Raw genomic sequence first — 20,323 nt, 5'->3', positions numbered from 1 at the left:
CATCTAGCCTCAAAATATACGTATTTCTATGGCCTGAAAGTTAGCTGGCAAAGTGCTTAGCGCTCTATCGCTAACAACATGAAGGCGGGTCGGGTAACCCCGGTGATTAAAAGGCAAGATTTTAACTTGTAATTATAGAAGAGAGGTCTCTCCATAGTCTGTGAAACTGGACACGACGCCTGATTAATAATTTGGGTAAGAACATGGTTCAAATACAACCATGGAAAATGAGCGACGATAGTCATGCAGTCCTTTAGCAAGAATAGCTAACGTTAACAAACACTGACCCGCATGCATCTTTTCCAGAAATGGCTGTCAGCGCCAAATAATGCAAACTATTTTCAGATTGCATGCGGATGCCGAGAGATTATTCCAATTGTGCACATACTCCATGTTAAACAATCTCTCGACTAGCTGGGCTAGCTAGCCAGTTCCATGTGTAGGTAACTAACGTTAACGTTGTAGTAGCTGCAGCTAACTAATGTTAGCCTCTGGTACGTTAACGTCAGAGGTCTATGCTCTGCTTCACTTGTGTGTGCTGCGGAGTCATTGTTTTGCTAACTAATGTTAGCTAACAAGCCAACTCATAGACTAACCTTAACCAGACATTACAGACTTCTATTTCCATAACTCGGTTGTACCCGCTTGTGTGTTACTTGGGCGTTATTTGTCGGCACCATTCATCCCTCGGTGACTGGGCCTTTGCAGTGTGCCTGCAAACACAGCTGATGTGAACTGCAGGAGATGCACACTTACACTCCCGACCTGTTGTCTTAGCCCTGCAGAATGTCCAAGATCAGGCGGAAGGTAACAGTGGAGAATTCGAAGACCATATCTGACAGCAGTGCGAGCACCACACCCTCTCGAAGGCCCAGTGTTTTTGAGAGACTCGGCCCCAGCACCGGAGGGAATGCTGCGGAGGTGAGACCCCTTGTCAGACACATGTACATCAGTCATTCAATCAGTTAGCAGACGCCTCTGTCCAAAGCTACTTAACGAATGAGGACAACCATTCTAGCTCCCGTGCAGAGGAGATCCTAGGCAGGAATAATTACTGTATCAGTCAATACTATTGCAGTAGATTATGTTAGAACAGGCGTAGTGTGGTAGGATGAGAGTGTAGAAGAAGGAGGTAGAGGAGGGAAGAGAGGAAGGTGTATGGTAAGTGTGTCCGATGTAACATACTGCCAAAGAATATGCTCATCTTCTCTTTTGTACTTCAGTTGGTGTGTTGGCTGGAATCCCAATCGGGCCGGACTGATCAACTCTTACACATGTTGTTGAAATATTCTTTTCTTTCAGACACACTGTAGAAATTGGTTAAAGACTGGGAACTGCAGTTACGGCAATACTTGTCGCTATACACATGGAACTCAGCCAAGGGGCAAAGGCTTTTCTGGAACGTTTAGCAGGTAAGGCACATGCAGGTTGGACATAAACACACACACACACACACACACACACACACACACATCATTGCCTTATATCCTCTGATTTCCACACTATGTGGCCGTGGCGTGTGTGTAATGTACTGTGTGTGTGTGTGTGTGTGTGTGTGTGTGTGTGTGTGTGTGTGTGTGTGTGTGTGTGTGTGTGTGTGGTGCCACGGTGCTCTGACGTCCGTTTCTGTCCCTGCAGGTCAGCAGAGAGGCCCACTGGGGATCTCCGGGAGAGGATGAAGAATAAGAGACAGGATGCTGAAGCAGATGCCCAGAAAAGAGATCCAGAAGAGCCTACATCACCCGCAACCAGAGTAGGCATTCGACCTTTAACCTCATACATCACCCACGACCTTTAACCTCATACATCACATGCTACTAGAGTAGGCTCGTCACCCATTTAACCCCCATGAACACACATTTCATCTCCAGCCTACATCCCCCACAAGCACCCTCATCTGCAGCTCTCATGGCTGCTGTTAATGTAGCATGATGCTGAATCTACATGTGTGACTGTATTATGGATAGGTTATCACACCACAGAGAATGTGTGATGTTATCTACACGTGAAATGGTACAGATCGTACAATAGCATCATGCAAGCTTAAATAGTCATCATCACACCAGTGATTACACAAACTTTGTGTTTATGTGACGTACTGTATGATATCCACCATGTTTTCATTTATTTCTCTGGCAAACTCCTAGACAAGCTAGCGAGGACAAAGACACCTGGACATCTGCTGTTGTCTTAAGTGTGTGGCTTGACCTCACTCTTTTGTGTGTGTGTGTGTGTAGCAGAAGCAGCGCGACTCCTCTCGTGGCCGTCACCGTGAGAAAGAGGACATAAAGATCACCAAGGAGAGAACTCCAGCCAGCGAGGAAGAGCCAGCCGAGTGGGAGGGCACTCGAGAAGGTGAGCGGGACCAGGGGGCCTCCGCAGCTTTACCGCCGGCCCGTGTCCTGCCCTTTAGTCCTCTTTATTATATGGCTCTCTAGAATGTTGAGGGAGCTCCCATTCACTTTGAATGGGCCTCTCAACGTTCTACCGGTCCGTTATATTTGCATAATGACCGCTCCGAAGGTATAATGACCGCTGCCAATGGCAACGGGTTCACTCCGCTAGTTGTTGCGGAAGCCACGAAACGGTAGCCAAGTCATTGCTAAAGACACATTGAGATAAGTTTATTTTCTCGTTTTGGCAAGTAGCCATATAATAAGCGCGATAATGTATAGAACGCCGGTCATTATCTGAAAATAATTCCCTTCAGTACGCTGCGCGTCGGGGTTCTGTCTGTCCTGTTGGGAATTATTTTCCGATAATGACCGGCGTTCTATACAATATCCCTTACATAATTTGTGACCTTCCACGGCGAAATCAGTCACAATGTCCAAATTTTCAAAATCAAAGTTATTACGTTTTCAGGAAGGGGCATAATCAACCTTCAAAACGATACCTATATCTAATGAATTGAACGTCATATTACTGAAATATAAACATTCAAAGGAGTTGAGTTCATCCTGTCATGCCAATAGAAAAACGGAGAAATCTGCCTCTGAAGTTAACCGTCGGCTCAACACTCACGAGCGCTTTGTAAGGTCGCCGCTATTACAAGATTTACGGTACTTGTATCAACGACACAGCACGCGGATGGCTTGGTGGTTGTCAATGAGTGCATTTACCGTAAATATTGGAATAGAGCGGCAAAAACGAGACGCCTCTAACTTCCTGCTTCCTCTAACTTTCTCACCTCAACAAACTCACGTTTTTAGACTACAAAAGGTCAGTTTTTCGGCGAAATGTATTCACGGCCGTACAGTGTAGACCTCCCACTGTTTCAAAACACTTACAAAAAAAAATCCACGATTTTAGCACAAGTGACATAAATGGCCATTTTTCTCAGAAACGCCTGTTGCGACTTGCGACTGGTTATGCCGTGGAACGTCACATTTACTTACAGTATTCACAGGTTTCATCAAGTCCTTTTCCACAGGTGTATAAAATCAAGCACCTTGATTATCAATGCAGACTGCATGGTGCTTGATTAATACACCTGTGGAAAGAGACCTGATGAAACGCATGAATACTTGAGTGCCATACATACGCTACTCACAAAAAGTCATGGATATTCAGCTCTCGGGTGAAATTTCAGGATGAACCTGAAATCCACTATAACCTTTACAGGGGAATTTAATGTGACCTCCTTTGAACTTTTGAATGTGCATGTCCAACTGTTAAGTATTTCAGTACAGAAACATTACATTTCACCCGAAAGTCAGATATCCCTATTTTTTTGTGAGCAGTGCATGTTAATTAGTAAGGGCCATTCTCCTCAGAGCGACCTCGGGGTTAAGTGCCTTCCTCAAGAGCACAGCGGTGACTGTTGAGAAGTGAACCCGCAACTTTTCTGGCTACTGCATGCTAGTCCATCATTGTTGAATACTGTCAAAGTCCTTGTGGAAAGGCCTGTTTCGGTCTTTGTAGCTCACATGGTATCTGTTGCGATCATCTTGCAGACTCTGATAACGGTGACTACGACTACGAGTTGTCTTTGGAGATGAAGAGACAGAAGATTCAGCGCGAGCTGATGAAGCTCGAGCAAGAGAACTTGGACAAAAGGGAGGAGATCACCATCAAGAAGGAGGTACAGCTCAGGGAATCATGCCATTTCAGTCATACAACAGCCAAACGTGCTAGTCATTGTCTAAGCAGAAGCGGTTTTGGCCCCAACTGTTCTAAAGGGAAAAAGCAGAAAAACATTCCCAAGTCATACTGCAAAGTACTAATGAAGCCAAATCTCCCAACAGGAATCCACAGCTAAGAACAGGCCCGGAAGCATGTCTAAGGTATGACTAGTGAACTATGGGTGCCTCTCAACAAGCCTCCTCGATCCTCGATGCTCGATCCTCGACTATAACTAACAGTGGATAGACTATCCCATTGTTTCCCCCCCATCATTCTTTATGTAGATCAGTGAGGATCGAGGTCCGAGGAGCGAGGGAGGACGTAGAAACGCTGCATGAGAGGCACCTTATGTAGCTGATATCCATCCTTATGAGCGTGTTTGCTGAGAGTATTTCTGCCCCTAAAGTGTCCTGACGTGGGGTTCTGACGTGGGGTTCCTTTTTCCGTCCCTCAGGCTTCCCCTGAGCGCGGGAGCTCCAAAGGGTCCCCCTCGTCCCGCAAGTCCAGCGGATCCCCCAAGTACAAGGCCACAGGGAAGAGCGCCGGCTCTGGGAAGAAGGAGAAGTCGTCCTCCTCCTCCGTCATCTCGTCTCCGGTGTCGGACCAGACCCGGGCCGAGGAGTCGGAGAGTCGGTAAGGGTCGGCGCAGGGTTTAGGGGCAGCATGCTCAAATACCAATTTTAATACAACACATTTTTATATTTTCAGTTTTGTCGGAGAGGTGATCCTATCCACCTTATTCCTTAAACCGGAAATCTGGCCGGTGTTCATCTTCCGTTCATTCTGTTTACATTATTATAGCTTTGTGCATTCTCAGTACGCTAACTAGAATATGATGAGCTGCACTGTAACATGTTCTTGTCTGTTCTTTACATTATTTGGCTGACACACTTTTTTTTAACCCTACAACTAACATGGTAACAGTTACCGACTGTGACTAACAGTTAAAGCAATTCTCTCAACAATTCTAGGACAATTTAAAAAAAAAGGTAGAGTACAATAATAGGAAGTGTCAGTTCTAGTGAGGTGGTAAGTGCTAGGATCAGCCAGTCTAGTTGTAAGCAGTGCTAGGAGAGGAGACGTTCTCTGAAGGGATGTTCTCGTCTGTTCTGTGCGCAGGTTCTCTAAGGGTGGTCTTGTTCTCGTCTGTTCTGTGCGCAGGTTCTCTAAGGGGGGTCTTGTTCTCGTCTGTTCTGTGCGCAGGTTCTCTAAGGGGGGTCTTGTTCTCGTCTGTTCTGTGCGCAGGTTCTCTGGGGGGGGTCATGTTCTCGTCTGTTCTGTGCGCAGGTTCTCTAAGGGGGCTGCACTGTAACATGTTCTTGTCTGTTCTGTGCGCAGGTTCTCTAAGGGGGGTCACGGTAAGAAGAAGGGCCCGCGCACCCCCAGCCCCCCCCCGCCGGTCCCGGTGGAGCCGCACGTGGTGGGGAAGAAGCACAAGGGCAAGCACAAGAACAAGGACAAGTCAGAGGACCGCGCCAAGGAGGGCAAGGAGCGCGGCCGCGACGCCGAGAAGCACAAGGAGAAGAAGGACAAGCGCAGGTGAGACGCCGCCATCCCCTCTACCGGCTCCCCTCTACCTGATCCCCTCTACCTGACCCCCTCTACCTGCTCCCCCCCACCATCCCCACCATCCCCTCTACCTGATCCCCTCTACCTGATCCCCTCTTCCTGCTCTACCTGCTCTACCTGATCCCCTCTTCCTGCTCTACCTGCTCTACCTGCTCTACCTGCTCTACCTGATCCCCTCTACCTGCTCTACCTGCTCTACCTGATCCCCTCTTCCTGCTCTACCTGCTCTACCTGATCCCCTCTTCCTGCTCTACCTGCTCTTCCTGATCCCCTCTACCTGCTCTACCTGCTCTACCTGATCCCCTCTACCTGCTCTACCTCATCCCCTCTACCTGCTCGGCTACCTGATCCCCTCCACCATCCCCTTTACCTGCTCTACCTGACTTCCATGATCCCCTCTACCTGCTCCCCTCTACCTGACTTCCATGATCCCCTCTACCTGCTCTGCTACCTACTACCTGATACTAAAAAAGCACATTCTACATAGTCTTCTAGTCGGTCTACACCAGGTGCTCAGTTGAAGCATTCCGTTTGCAGAAAATAGTTTTAGGATACTGTTTCCCCCCCCCCCACACTGCCATCTTGTCTGGTGTAGCCAGTTCCATTGATTCAGTTGCGTGCCTGGTGTAGGTTGCATGCCGTGTTAATTTGATGATAAGACGTAAGAGTGGATATGATAGTGTGGCCTCTGTGATGACCATGTTCAAGCTCCAGCGTGTGTGTTCTCCTCCTGTAGGGACCGCTCAGAGAGCTAGTGTGTGTGTGTTCTCCTGTAGATGACCGTGTTCATGCTCAAGTGTGTGTGTTCTCCTGTAGGGACCGCTCAGAGAGCTCCCACAAGGCCAAGCGGTCGGTGACGTCAGACGAGCGCTCTGGAAGTGTGTCCTCGCCCTCCCGAGACGTGTCCCCCCCCAGCAGGAGGAAGTCCTCCTCCCCCAAAGGGTCCTCCCAGAAGCCCCCCGCCGCCGCATCCCCACACCGGTGAGCTGTGTGTGTGTGTGTGTGCTATGTGTGTGTGCTATGTGTGTGTGCTATGTGTGTGTGCTATGTGTGTGTGCTATGTGTGTGTGCTATGTGTGTGTGCTATGTGTGTGTGCTATGTGTGTGTGCTATGTGTGTGTGCTATGTGTGTGTGTGTGTTTTGTGTGTGTGTGTTGTGTGTGTGTTGTGTGTGTGTTGTGTGTGTGTGTTGTGTGTGTGTTGTGTGTGTGTTGTGTGTGTGTGTGTTGTGTGTGTGTGTGTTGTGTGTGTGTGTTGTGTGTGTGTGTTGTGTGTGTGTGTTGTGTGTGTGTGTTGTGTGTGTGTTGTGTGTGTGTGTGTGTGTGTGTGTGTGTGTGTGTGTGTGTGTGTGTCTGGCCTTTCACACATCTCGATTTGGTAACACAGAGTGATCAAAATGAGAAGGATGCAGCTCGGTAGGTCTGTACAGAGTTGTGTTATGTTTTCTGTATTCACACGTGTGTGTGTGTGTGTGTGTGTGTGTGTGTGTGTGTGTGTGTGTGTTGCAGGTCCCGTGGCTCCCCGGTGCGTCAGCAGCACAGTCCGTCCCCCTCGGTGGCGCGGCACCACTCCCCGTCCTCCCACTCGGGCTCTCGCTCGTCGCCCCAGAGACACACCCCCTCCCCCACGCCCGCTCGCAACCGCCGCAACCGCAGCCCCCCCTCCCCTTCGTACCCCCGCAGCGAGCCCGGCCCCCCCGCCTCGTCGTCCCCCCCACCCTCCTCTTCCTCCTCCGCCCTGCGCCGCTCGCGCTCCCCCCTGACCCCCCGTGGCCCCTCCCCCCCGGCACAGGGCCAGCGCCGGGCCAGTCCTGGACGACGCCACTCGCAGGGCCGAGAGAGGGGAGCGCGCGCAGAACGAGACCGCAGCCCGCCGCCACAGGAGAGACGCCACGAACGCAGAGATGGTATGTGGAGAGACACACACACACACACACACACACACACACACACACACACACACACCACAAACGCAGAGATGGTATGTGGAGAGACACACACACACACGCACGCACCACAAACGCAGAGATGGTATGTGGAGAGACACACACACACACACACACACACACACACCACAAACGCAGAGATGGTATGTGCACAGACACAGACGACTGTCCTCTTCCCAGAGTCTCAGGGCAGTTAATTAGCAGTAGCGTCAGAATCTAGCGTGTAGTGATGTTTTTGTCGTTGGAAGATCTGATGGGGGGACTATCCCCTTTCATGGTGCCAGAGTCCTGCATCAGAATGTAGCGTGTAGTGATGTTGTTGTCATTGGATGATGTGATGGAGGACTGTCCTGTGTGATTGCAGAGTCTCGCGGGCGGCGTGAGAAGGAGAGCGGTCGAGACGAGCGGGACTACGAGCCGGAGCAGAGCAGCTCGCGGGACAACCGTGACGAGCGCGAGTCCCGGGACAGCCGCGACCGGCGAGACGCCAGGGACCGGCGCGACACCCGCGACGAGCGGCCGCACCGACAGGACGCGTCCAAGGAGGCCCGCGGGGACGCGTCCAGGAGCGACGCCCGCTCCTCACGAGAGGCGCCGGAGCACCGGGAGCGCGAGAGGGAGCGGGAGCGGGAGCGGGAGCGCGAGAGGGAGCGCGGCGAGGCCCACCGCAAGGACGACGCCGCCCCAGAGGATCGTGGGAGTTACGGCAAGGGCCACAGCCGCGAGGAGGCGCGGACCGAAACACGGAGCGAAGCGCGGACTGATGCGCGGACCGAGACCCGATCGGACGCCCGCGCCGAGAGAGGGGGCAGAGGTCGAGGCCGAGGAGCCGAGACTACCGATAAAGGTGAGCGCCCGCAAACGCAGACCACGCTTCAGCCCATACAACATACAACAATACAATAATTAATTTAAGAGTGTACAATTTCAAAAAAAGATGGTCAGACAAACTCCTCAAAAGCCAGTCAGCTTTATAGTGTAGTGTAGTTTTGAAGTATTTATTGTTGACCCCAGTGGCGCCATGTTTTGTGTGGTGTGTTTATAAGCCAGAAGCCAGTCAGCTTTATGGAGTAGAGTTTATTGTTGAAGTGTTTGTTGTTGACCGCAGTGGCGCCATGTTTTGTGTGTTGTGTCTGCAGGTTCGTCTCGAGGCTCGCGGGCGTCTCCAGGTGACCGTGGCCATGACAACTGGGAGTCCAGGAGCGGAGTTCGCGAGCGCAGTGCTGAGAGAGGCTCGGAGCGCGCAGCCGACAGCAAGGCCACCGAGCGAGCAAATGAGCGCACCACCGATCGCTACGGTAACGAGCGGCCCAGGGGCGAGCAGGCCCGAGACTCCTCCTACGACCGCAGGAGTGGCCATGGCGACCGCGAACGCAGGGACAACCGCGACAGAGGTGCAGCGCTTTTAGTCTCTACCCATTTATTTACCAACACGCCGTGCAATTAAAGGCATTTCGTTAAATCAACTGATTTAGCTGATTTTTAATCGTTGAAAGGTCCATTTTGCATTTTAAATTGGTTTAGGTGATCAGAATCCTAGTGAACAGCCTGTACCTTAACACTGTTTTGTTTTCAAAATATGAGGGAAGTAGTTAAAAATGTTTTGTGTGTGTGTGTGTGTGTGTGTGTGTGATGTGTGATGCAGAGGTGAGAGCGCCCTCTCCTGGGCGACACCAGAGCCGCGGCGAGGAGGCTGAACGTGAGGAGCGGCGGGACGATCGGCGGACGGAGAGGGGCGGTGACGAGAGACGAGACGAGCGTCCACGGGAGCGAGAGAGGGACCGCGAGAGGGAGAGAGAGAAGGAGAAGGAGAGAGAGAAGGAGCGGGAGGCCGAGCGCGAACGAGAGAGGGTCCGAGAGCGAGACCGAGAGCGCGAGAGGGAGCGCGAGAGAGAACGGGAGCGAGAGAGAGAGCGCGAGGAGCGAGAGCGCGAGAGGGAGAGAGAGGAGCGCGAGAGGGAGAGAGAGGAGCGAGAGAGGGAGAGAGAGCGGGAGCGGAAGGAGAGAGAGCGTGAGCGCGAGCAGAGAGAGAGGGAGAGACAGAGGGAGTGGGAGGAGAGAGAGAAGGGAAGAGAGGAGCGCAGAGAGAGGAGGGATGACCCCAGAGATGACCGCCCCGTCCGAGACTCTGTCGAGGAGCGCAAGCCCAGGTAAACAACAACAACAACAAGGCTAGCTTTGTGTGCAACATACCTCGCTAAGACACTAATAGGGCTTTGTAGGACACCCCACAAGTCTAGGCTGAATTCAGCCAGGATAACTAACAAATCCCAGCTAAAGTTTTAAGTTTTGTAAAATGCCCCTTGTGTAAACAAGACTCAACGTTAGCTCAAACACTGATAAAGATGACTCTTAGACATCAGGGCCCGTATTCACAAAGAATTTTAGGGCTAAAAGTAGCTCCTAACTGGCGAATTTAGGGAGGAACTCCTAAAAATAATGGGCGTGTCACTCCTAACTTTATGACTCCTAATTTTTTTCACTAAAAGTTATTCACAAAGCATTCTAAGCCTAAAAGTAGCTCCTAAGTCTAGGACAGCGTAAAAGAACTCGAGAGGACTTCTAACTCACTAAGAGCTATTCACAACCCGCTTTTAGTGGCATTTCACGTCGCGATGTTTTGAAATGACCGTGCAGTGCAGGAGCTCGCTGTCATACAAGGGAATAAATGTGCATTGCAACTAAGGATGCAAATGCAATAATGCCACCGACAACCAAAACCACCATTGCATGTAAACTAAATGTAACGTCTTATTGTGCCTAATTAAATTAAATCGCTTCTCCTCTTTGCAAATATAGGCTACGTGTTTTCATACAGATTAATTTAAAACATGTTGCAAATATACTGCTCCAGTCCATAGTGTTTCATTAAGCCTAGGCTTGCTTTACTCTTTATTCATTAAGGCTATGCCTATTTATTCATCATCTTCCATCCTTCACAGCCCGACATAGCGCACGCATTCTCACCAGCTAAGACCTAACACCTGTCACTCAACTCGTCATTGTAGGGGAGGTTTGCCATCATTCCCGCGTTATAATCACCAGCCAATCAAGGTGGTCACTTTCATCAAGCTCGTGCATGAGTAATGACGTCAACCATAGCAACGAAGACTCACTTTTAGTTTAGGAGTGGGCGTTTCTCCTTACTAAAAGTAGGTCTGAAAGGCTTTGTGAATAACTTCTAAGGGAAAACTCCTAACTAAAATCTTCTAGCGCGATTTAGGAGTACTCTTAGTGGTAAGATAAAATGCTTTGTGAATACGGGCCCAGGTAAACAAGACTCACTTAGCTCAAACAATGACAAAGATGACTCTTAGACACCGAGTAAACAAGCTCTAAGTTAGTTCAAACACTGACTAGGTAAACAAGGCTCAAGGCTCTTAGTTGGGCCACTGATAAACATGACTCTTAATTGTGTAGTACGTTTTTTGCTGTTGCTTTTGTGTGTGTGCTTGTGAGATCTCCTGACGTGTGTGTTCTCCGTTGTGTGTGTGTGTGTGTGTGTGTAGTCGTAAGAGACACAGAGGGGAGACCACACCCAGCCCCCGCAGCTCTCCCAAACGCGCCCGCGACGCCAGCCCTGCCGACAGCGACGGCTACAACAGCTCCGAGGAGAAAGGTACTGTACGCGTCTCTGTCTGCTTAGAGGAGAACTGTGTCTGTGTGTCTGTGTGTCTGTGTCTGTGTGTCTGTGTGTCTGTGTGTCTGTGTGTCTGTGTGTCTGTGTGTCTGTGTGTCTGTGTGTCTGTGTGTCTGTGTGCACTGATCAGAATTTATGTCTGAAAAAGTTACTATAAGTTGCATAAAAGTAAACGTTTTTTTCGCCCTCTATATTTGTGTGTGTGTGTGTGTGTGTGTGTGTGTGTGTGTCTGTGTGTCTGTGTGTCTGTGTGTCTGTGTGTCTGTGTGTCTGTGTGCACTGATCAGAATTGATGTCTGAAAAAGTTACTATAAGTTGCATAAAAGTAAACTTTTTTCCCCCCGTGTGTGTGTGTGTGTGTGTGTGTGTGTGTGTGTGTGTGTGTGTGTGTGTGTGTGTGTGTGTGTGTGTGTGTGTGTGTGTGTGTGTGTGTGTGTGTGTGTGTGTGTGTGTGTGTGTGTGTGCGCACGCACAGGTGAGAAGCACCGGCTGTTGAGTCAGGTGGTGCGTCCGCAGGACCCCCCCTCCCGCTCGCCGCCCCCTGCCCCCCCACGCGCCCCCGCCGAGGAGAAGCCGTCGCGCTGGAAGGAGGACGAGCGGCGTCCAGACAAGAAGGACGTGCGTGGACGCACCCACGAGGACGGCCGAGGAGGAGGAGGAGGAGGAAGTGGCGCTGACCGGCGAGGGGATCAGGAGGGCGTTCCGGCCGCGTCGGACACCAGGAGGGGCAAGGAGCGCGAGGCCAGCCCCCCCGCCGCCACCGTCCCCGTGGCGACCGCGGAGGAGCGCGAGACGCCGGCCGCGGCTGCCCACGAGGAGGGCAAGAAGAAGAGCAAGGGGCAGAAGAAGGGCCTCAAGAAGAACCGGCGCGAGGAGGAGCAGCGGGCCACAGCAGGAGTGACCGCGCGTGACGACCGCTTCCCCGCGGAGCCCGCGGTCACTAACCCGCCTCCTCCGGAGACTCCTCCCCCTCCCCTGCTGTCGCCGCGGAAACCGCCCAAGAAGAAGGCGCTGGACAAGAAGCGCAAGCGCTCGCGCGGCGCCGACTCGGACGCGTCCGAGGACGAACCGGGAGCCGCCGCTCACCACCCGGTCAGCAAGCGCCGCCGCGGGCCCCGCACCCCCCCGCCCATCACCAAGGAGGACCTGCTGTCCCAGAGGGTGCTGGCGGCCAGCCAGAGGTCACCGCTTCCCCTGCCGCTCAGCGACTGGTCCGACGAGGACGTCCCTGACCGCGGCGAGCCTCCTCCCCCCCCACCACCTCCACCACCCCCCCCTCCGGTCCAGCCCCTGCCGGAGCCCAGGACGCTGCTGCCCGTCGAGGCTCTGCCCAGCCGTCGTCTACGTGGACGCACGGACCCCCCCATCGCGCCGCTGCTCCCCGACCCCCCCATGCTGCTGCCCACGCCCCCCCTGCAGCCGCTACTGCCCCAGCACATGCTGCGCAAGCCCCTCCTGCCCCACGCGCCCGGCGTCCCGTTAGAGCCGCACCCCTCCGTGGGCCGGCCCGGAGTCCTGGGCAACGCGCCCCTGGGTCGCCCCTCGCGCCGCCTGCGATCGCCCTCCAACGAGACGCACCGCGACGAGAACCCGCAGGTGCCCCGCGCCAGGAGAGGGCGCCAGCCGCCACTGGGCAACGTGGCACGGGAGCGCGAGAGGGAACGCGAGCGAGAGCGCGAGAGGGAGAGAGACCGGGAACGGGAGCGGGAGAGGGAGCGGGAGAGGGAGAGGGAGCGGGAGCGTGAACGGGAAAGAGCGGCGGTCGGAGAGCCGGTCGGGGCCGAGAGGAAGTCCCGCATCGACCAGCTGAGGAGAGGAGAGCCCAGCCGCAGCACCTCTTCAGGTGAGACCAACAACTACACACACACACACACAGACACACAGACTGTTCACACACTCGCCTCAATGGTCTAGACTGCTGTAGGTTCTGCTTAATGCTGTTTTATTGTACTAGACTGCTGTAGGTTCTTCATGTTGTTCTAATGTTCTAGACCAGGGGTCTCCAACGTGGTGCCCGCGGGTCGTCTGCAGATCACACTTTAAAAACATCCTCCGTTGTGACGTTTTTAATCATTTAACTATAGACAAGAACCATTTTAAGAATGTATGTAGACAACAATCTGTAGCCTTAGCTACATTAACATTAACTTGATATTGGTGGTGATACCTTACAAGTTGTAGGCCTAGCTGGTTAACTTTTAGCCTTTGGCTCCGAATACCTTTCCAATTCAATCGACAACGGAAGTGGAGCGCATATACATGCTGCTCGCACACATGCAGAAAAAACAAGCTCGCTCGTCTGGTGTAGCAAATGGTAGCATGTCTTCGCGAAAGTTCAGTGCCCATTCCGTGTTTGTCCCATACGGTTTGTGTATGATTGTTCAAGGACTGAAAAACGTTTGCTTTATACTGTAGCGCACGGGCCTTTTCTCCTCCGTGTAGCGCTGGAAATCGTGTGGCATGTAGGCTATGCCATGATCCAATTAACCTGCCGGGCGCAACATGTTGTCAGATCATGGAGACGTGCAATAACTATAAAATGCGTCTTCATAAGTTAGGGAGGGTGGTGTTGGTGATTGCTATTGAAATGTTAAAAAAAAAACAGTTGTCCACTGAAATCAGAACTTAAACAGCCTCAACATTCTTAATGGTGAGTAATGCCTTAAAAATGTAGCTAACCTAAATTATTAGTTGCACACATTTTTTTGTTGTTGTTAAAAAATAAATATTAGGTTCCCCATGCAAACTTTGAAATGAACAAACTGAACAAGATGTTGGTAGTGTTGCATATTGATATTAAAATATTGAAGAATCAGATGAAAATATAGTAGTTTAAAATATATAAAGGTGTATGGGCCTACAGCACATAATATTGATAATTTGACATTAAATCACTATTTAGGAGGGTTACCCTCGCATAAAAGGTTGTGAGGGGCTGTTTGTTTCAAATGAGTAGCCCTCCATATGATTTCGAGTTCTTCCGGTAGCCCTCATCCCCTAAAAGGTTGGAGACCCCTGTTCTAGACTGCTGTAGGTGGTTCTGTTCTAATGTTCTAGACTGCTGTAGGTGGTTCTGTTCTAATGTTCTAGACTGCTGTAGGTGGTGCTTAACGCTGTTCCCTCCTCCCTTCTCTAGATCGCCAGGACTCCCGGAGTCACAGTTCCCGACGCAGCTCCCCCGAGTCGGAGCGTCAGGCGCGTTCTCGTGCGGGCTCCTACGACAGCAGGGAACGCGAGCGGGACCGAGACCGCGACGTCTTCGACCGCAAGGACCCGAGGCAGCCGCCGGGGCCCCCAGGACTGGGGCTGGGTCTTGGGCTGGGGCTGGGGCTCGGACTGGGCGGACTGGGCCTCGGTCCGGCCGGCGTCCCCCAGCAGCCCAGGGAATGGGAGCAGGAGCCGCAGAGGGACTGGGGCCCCCGGGGCCCCCGAGAGCCACTGCTGCCCCACCGCGGCGCCAACCGCGAGCCCATCCGCGAGCGAGAGCGCGACCTGCGGGAGCCCCGTGAGCGCGAGCGCCTGCTGCCCGAGGGCCTGCTGTCCGGCGCCGTCCACGAGCGGCTGGAGCGCGAGCGCGAGCGGGAACGGGCCGAGCGCGAGCGCGAGCACCGGGAGAGAGAGCGGGAGCGCGAGAGGGAGAGGGAGCGGGAGAGGGAGCGGGAGCGCGGGGAGAGGGAGAGGCTGCTCCCCATCGACCCCATGGCCCACGGAGAGCCCAAGGCCAGAGGAGACGCACGCATGGAGCGCGGCGACTACGAGCCCCTGTTGCCGCGGGAGGCTGTTGCCATGGATACTGACAAGCCGGCCGACAGCGCGCATGCTCCGACCGAGGCGGCTCAAGAAGAGAAGGGGGACAGTCTTGATGGTACGTGACGGTCAGCTACACAACACAACATGTTAAGAGTTTCCAAAGTGCCTCTGAGTTTAGTTTCATAGTCCATGCCTGTCAAGCTTCAGGGCTCATTGCCAAAGCTGATCTGTTTTGGTGTGTGTGTGTGTGTGTGTGTGCGCGCGGTTGCTTTCAGAAGATGATGTGAAAGGAGAGGACAACCAGTCGATGGTGTCTGGAGGTGAAGAGTACGAGCCCATCAGCGATGATGAACTGGACGAGATTCTTGGAGACAGCAGTCAGAAGCGAGAGGACCAGCAGGACGATGACAGAGTCCCAGGTACGTCCGTGACGCCACTCCTAGAAGCTCAGGTGCTCATGTAGAGAGTCCCAGGTACGTCTGTGACACCACTCATAGACGCTCAGGTGCTCATGTAGAGAGTCCCAGGTACGTCCGTGACACCACTCCTACAAGCTCAGGTGCTCATGTAGAGAGTCCCAGGTACGTCCGTGACACCACTCCTAGAAGCTCAGGTGCTCATGTAGAGAGTCCCAGGTAGAAGCTCAGGTGCTCATGTAGAGAGTCCCAGGTACGTCCGTGACCCCACTCCTAGAAGCTCAGGTGCTCATGTAGAGAGTCCCAGGTACGTCTGTGACGTGACTCCTAGAAGCTCAGGTGCTCATGTAGAGAGTCCCAGGTACGTCCGTGACCCCACTCCTAGAAGCTCAGGTGCTCATGTAGAGAGTCCCAGGTACGTCCGTGACACCACTCCTACTGTAGAAGCTCAGGTGCTCATGTAGAGAGTCCCAGGTACGTCCGTGACGCCACCCCTAGAAGCTCAGGTGCTCATGTAGAGAGTCCCAGGTACGTCCGTGACGCCACCCCTAGAAGCTCAGGTGCTCATGTAGAGAGTCCCAGGTACGTCCGTGACGCCACCCCTAGAAGCTCAGGTGCTCATGTAGAGAGTCCCAGGTACGTCCGTGACACCACTCCTAGAAGCTCAGGTGCTCATGTAGAGAGACCCAGGTACGTCCGTGACACCACTCTTAGAAACTCAGGTGCTCATGTAGAAACATGACTGCAGCTCCATCTGATCTAAACAAGGATTTAAGTTTCTATTTTAGGCCCATATGAGCTGTACATAGAAAACTACATGGGGGCTACTGGGGGCTATTGCATTGTCTGTAGCCACAGTTCCTACTTTAGGGCGGGTCTTTTCCCAGGGCATCGGCCATCGGGGCCATGACTGACGTTCTTGTTGACTGATGCCCATGTTGACTGACGTTCTTGTTGACTGATGCCCATGTTGACTGACGTTCTTGTTGACTGACGTTCTTGTTGACTGATGCCCATGTTGACTGACGTTCTTGTTGACTGACGTTCTTGTTGACTGATGCCCATGCTGACTGATGCCCATGCTGACTGACGTTCTTGTTGACTGATGCCCATGTTGACTGATGCCCATGTTGACTGATGCCCATGTTGACTGACGCCCATGTTGACTGATGCCCATGTTGACTGACGTTCTTGTTGACTGATGCCCATGCTGACTGATGCCCATGCTGACTGATGCCCATGTTGACTGACGTTCTTGTTGACTGATGCCCATGCTGACTGATGCCCATGCTGACTGATGCCCATGCTGACTGACTCCCATGTTGACTGATGCCCGTGTTGACTGATGGCCATGTTGACTGACGTTCTTGTTGACTGACGCCCATGCTGACTGACGCCCATGCTGACTGACGCCCATGCTGACTGATGCCCATGCTGACTGACGCCCATGCTGACTGACGCCCATGCTGACTGTTGCCCATGCTGACTGTTGCCCATGCTGACTGATGCCCATGCTGACTGATGCCCATGCTGACTGATGCCCATGCTGACTGACGTTCTTGTTGACTGACGCCCATGCTGACTGATGCCCATGCTGACTGATGCCCATGCTGACTGACGCCCATGCTGACTGACGTTCTTGTTGACTGACGCCCATGCTGACTGATGCCCATGCTGACTGATGCCCATGCTGACTGATGCCCATGCTGACTGGCATGCCTTGTGTGGTGCGCAGGTCCGCTGGACGTGATTGACGTGGACTGGTCCAGCCTGATGCCCAAGCAGAAGCAGGAGCCTCGTGCCCCCGGGGCGGCGCTGCTCAGGTTCACCCCCGGCGCCGTGCTGCTCCGCGCGGGCGTCTCGCGCCGCCTGGCCGGACCGCAGCTCCTCGCCCGCGTCAAAGAGGTGTGCCGGAGCGAGCTGGACGACCCGAAAGGTGAGCTCACAGGACAGGAACTTATGCTAAAGGTGTTGGGTACTAGCGCACAGGAGAAGAACTTGCGCTAAAGGTGTTGGGTACTAGCTCACAGGAGGGGAACTTATGCTAAAGGTGCTGGGTACTAGCTGACAGGACGGGAACTTACGCTAAAGGTGCTGGGTACTAGCTCACAGGAGGGGAACTTACGCTAAAGGTGCTGGGTACTAGCTCACAGGAGGGGAACTTGCGCTAAAGGTGCTGGGTACTAGCTCACAGGACGGGAACTTACGCTAAAGGTGCTGGGTACTAGCTCACAGGACGGGAACTTACGCTAAAGGTGCTGGGTACTAGCTCACAGGACAGGAACTTACACTAAAGGTGCTGGGTACTAGCTCACAGGACGGGAACTTGCGCTAAACGTGCTGGGTACTAGCTCACAGGACGGGAACTTGCGCTAAAGGTGCTGGGTACTAGCTCACAGGACGGGAACTTATGCTAAAGGTGCTGGGTACTAGCTCACAGGACAGGAACTTACGCTAAAGGTGCTGGGTGCTAGCTCACAGGAGGGAACTTACGCTAAAGGTGCTGGGTACTAGCTCACAGTACGGGAACTTACACTAAACGTGCTGGAGCTTTAACTAGAGGGTGCTGGGTACTAGGGCACTAAGTCACTTTTAAAAGTCTCTCCAATACAGCAGATTTAAAGACATCACCTGTCTACAGTTACTTATGCGGCTGTATTGTTTTTGATTTGTGGTCCCATACTACTTATGGATGAACAGATTTGATTGGGTAAAAGTTTCAAATGAATTGTTTATGGATAGTCTACCACATTCAGTTCAAAAAGACAAAAGAAAAGCTATCCGCACACTATCTTGTAGGCTCCCAGTTTAATGGCAGGTTCCTGACGAAGACTTGAGTGGTCGAAACGTTGTGACCCGCCATTAAACTGGGAGCATGCAAAGCAGTGTTCAGACGTCTTCCCTTTTTTTCTTCGTTTTGTGCCCGTATCCAGCACCTGTTGAATTTGTCTTGATGTTTGTACATTCCTACACTACAGTGCAGTCTTGAGTCCTCCCCACAGGTGTGTTAACCATGTCTTCCTCTGGGTGTGTTTGTAGACGCTGAGCGGCTGTTTGAGCACGACCTGGGCGCTCTCAACATGGCGGCGCTGAACAGGCGCGTGGAGAGGGCCAACCTCCTGCGGAACCTGGGCTCGGGCTGCAAGGCCCTCAGCGCACGCAGAGACATCGCCATCCGCAAGCAGCTGCTAAAGAACGACAAGGTAGGCCACAACGCCCCTATCAACGCTCACATTTACACATGTCTGGTAGTGCACACATACACACTTAGAATTGGGGTCATGGGTGAATGTTGTGATGTTGACAGATGTGCCATGACATTGGGTTATGAAGACGTATGGTCACTCTAAATGTATCTCTGGAATGATGTAAAGCAGCCCATAGTAATATTTGCTTAACACAAGGATTTAGCTGCTCGGTCTCTGCCGGTATTCAGGCGTGGGCGAGGACATTGTTGCTTTAAGCCCTATTAACTGAACGCTCACTAACGCTGGGTCAACTTTTGTCGATTCTGAAATAATTTTTCACTTCACACCATTTGTCATTTTATGTCAATTTTATTTCAACCCGACCCTGCTTCTTCTTTTTACTTCTTTTCTTTTATTCTTTACCTTACTTTTACTTTCAAAGCATTGCTGTTGTGTGTTGTTGTCTGCCTTGTTTGTAACTTGAATCAATAAAAACATTAATAAACAACACCTCCTCCTCTGTCTCCAGGGCACCACCAAGCAGATGTACTCCACTCCTCCAGTGGGCGACTCTGAGCTGCTGCAGCTCAGCGTGCGTCTCTTTAAGAAGGCCCTCGCGTCCAGCCAGACGGCCGACCTGGAGCGCGCTCAGACCAGCGCGGCTAGCGCCCCAACGGCCGCCCCCTCCGCCGAGGTGTGTGTGTCCTAAGAGGACAGAGGGGGGGGCGGTCGTCAGTGAGTAGCAGCATGACCCTGGCTTACACTCATCCTCTGCCTACCTGTAACCTACTGTCCACTACTGTCCACTAGCCTCCGTGCTAAACTCATAACACTGAAACTGTTGTTAAGTCAGTGGTGTGTGGATTCCACCATAGAGACTGCTGGAGGTGCAAGCCTATGGATGGATGAGATGAGATGCTGAGTGGATGGATTTGTGTAAGGCCACAGTGGGTGAACTCGATAAAACTGTGGGGGAAATGTTCACAGAAGAGAATAACTGTTTTGATGGAATTGTTTTTTTTTTAGTGAAGTGCTTTTTTTAAAAGTGGGGGAGATAGAAGAATCAGTGACTGGTCTTTGTTAACAAATGTTGTAAGTTCATTCCATCTTCCATGCATTGGTGAGTAGAACTGTGCATTAAACTGGTTAAATCTTCATTTGAGGCTTATGTTTACTTTTGTCATATCATGGTTTGTTTCTTGCATTAAACTGGTAAAACACAGACACAAATACACAAAAATGTGTGCAACAAACAACATTCAAGTCTTTTGTGTTGTTGTTGTAACCAAAGCATGTTTTTAAGTATCTGGAAGCAGACTGAACAGAGACCGACAGGATAATGCCCTAATATCCTACATGAAATTAATTGGGACACTTTTAATGTTAACCAATCGGTGCAAGATAAAAAATGGACCAACATCTCATGAATCCCACTTCACACGACTCACTTTACACATGATGGCTACATTCACAGCACAGCTGGACAACATTGTGCCAATAGAGGATTTGACGATTGTGGGAAAACGACTCTGGATTCTATGGACTTAACATGGATTCGTGAAGGTTTGACTAATAAAAAGGCCAGAGAAATACATTTCTAAAATTGCTTTTATTTCTGCAAACGTGTGTAATAATCACAGACCGTAGCCACTGTGTAAAAGTAACGATGCTGCTACTGTAGACCTAAAAG

The 20,323-nt window shown here is 52.0% G+C and overlaps 1 protein-coding gene across 5 annotated transcripts; it reads left to right on the top strand.

The window, feature by feature from the left end:
* The first annotated feature begins 29 nt into the window (after positions 1-29).
* Positions 30-19,790, top strand: zc3h13 (zinc finger CCCH-type containing 13). Of its 5 annotated transcripts, none has more exons than XM_062527315.1 (21): positions 30-113; positions 778-921; positions 1,303-1,412; positions 1,639-1,753; positions 2,238-2,355; positions 3,957-4,084; positions 4,248-4,286; positions 4,580-4,758; positions 5,464-5,664; positions 6,511-6,675; positions 7,203-7,600; positions 8,004-8,486; positions 8,779-9,033; positions 9,285-9,789; positions 11,149-11,258; positions 11,755-13,122; positions 14,416-15,144; positions 15,305-15,448; positions 17,181-17,381; positions 18,485-18,648; positions 19,163-19,790. In XM_062527315.1, exons 2-21 carry the CDS (start codon positions 787-789, stop codon positions 19,340-19,342), a joined length of 5,727 nt encoding a protein of 1,908 aa, XP_062383299.1. In that variant the 5' UTR covers positions 30-113; positions 778-786; the 3' UTR covers positions 19,343-19,790. The 5 variants fall into 5 exon arrangements, with proteins under 5 accessions (XP_062383299.1, XP_062383301.1, XP_062383300.1 ...); XM_062527317.1 differs by having other exon boundaries at positions 37-195; positions 2,241-2,355; XM_062527316.1 differs by having other exon boundaries at positions 37-195; positions 15,308-15,448.
* The last annotated feature ends 533 nt before the right edge of the window (positions 19,791-20,323 follow it).

This window comes from Sardina pilchardus, chromosome 23 (genome assembly GCF_963854185.1).
Source record: "Sardina pilchardus chromosome 23, fSarPil1.1, whole genome shotgun sequence".
Classification (NCBI taxonomy): Eukaryota; Metazoa; Chordata; class Actinopteri; order Clupeiformes; family Clupeidae; genus Sardina; species Sardina pilchardus.
This window is presented reverse-complemented; position numbering and strand designations above follow the sequence as displayed.

Bases quoted from the DNA above. Each gene is read 5' to 3' on its own strand.
- zc3h13 (XM_062527315.1), top strand. From the start codon at position 787: ATGTCCAAGATCAGGCGGAAGGTAACAGTGGAGAATTCGAAGACCATA. The intron at 9,790-11,148 runs GTAAACAACAAC...GTGTGTGTGTAG, and splicing joins GTCGAGGAGCGCAAGCCCAG to TCGTAAGAGACACAGAGGGG. The intron at 15,449-17,180 runs GTACGTCCGTGA...TGTGGTGCGCAG, and splicing joins GGACGATGACAGAGTCCCAG to GTCCGCTGGACGTGATTGAC.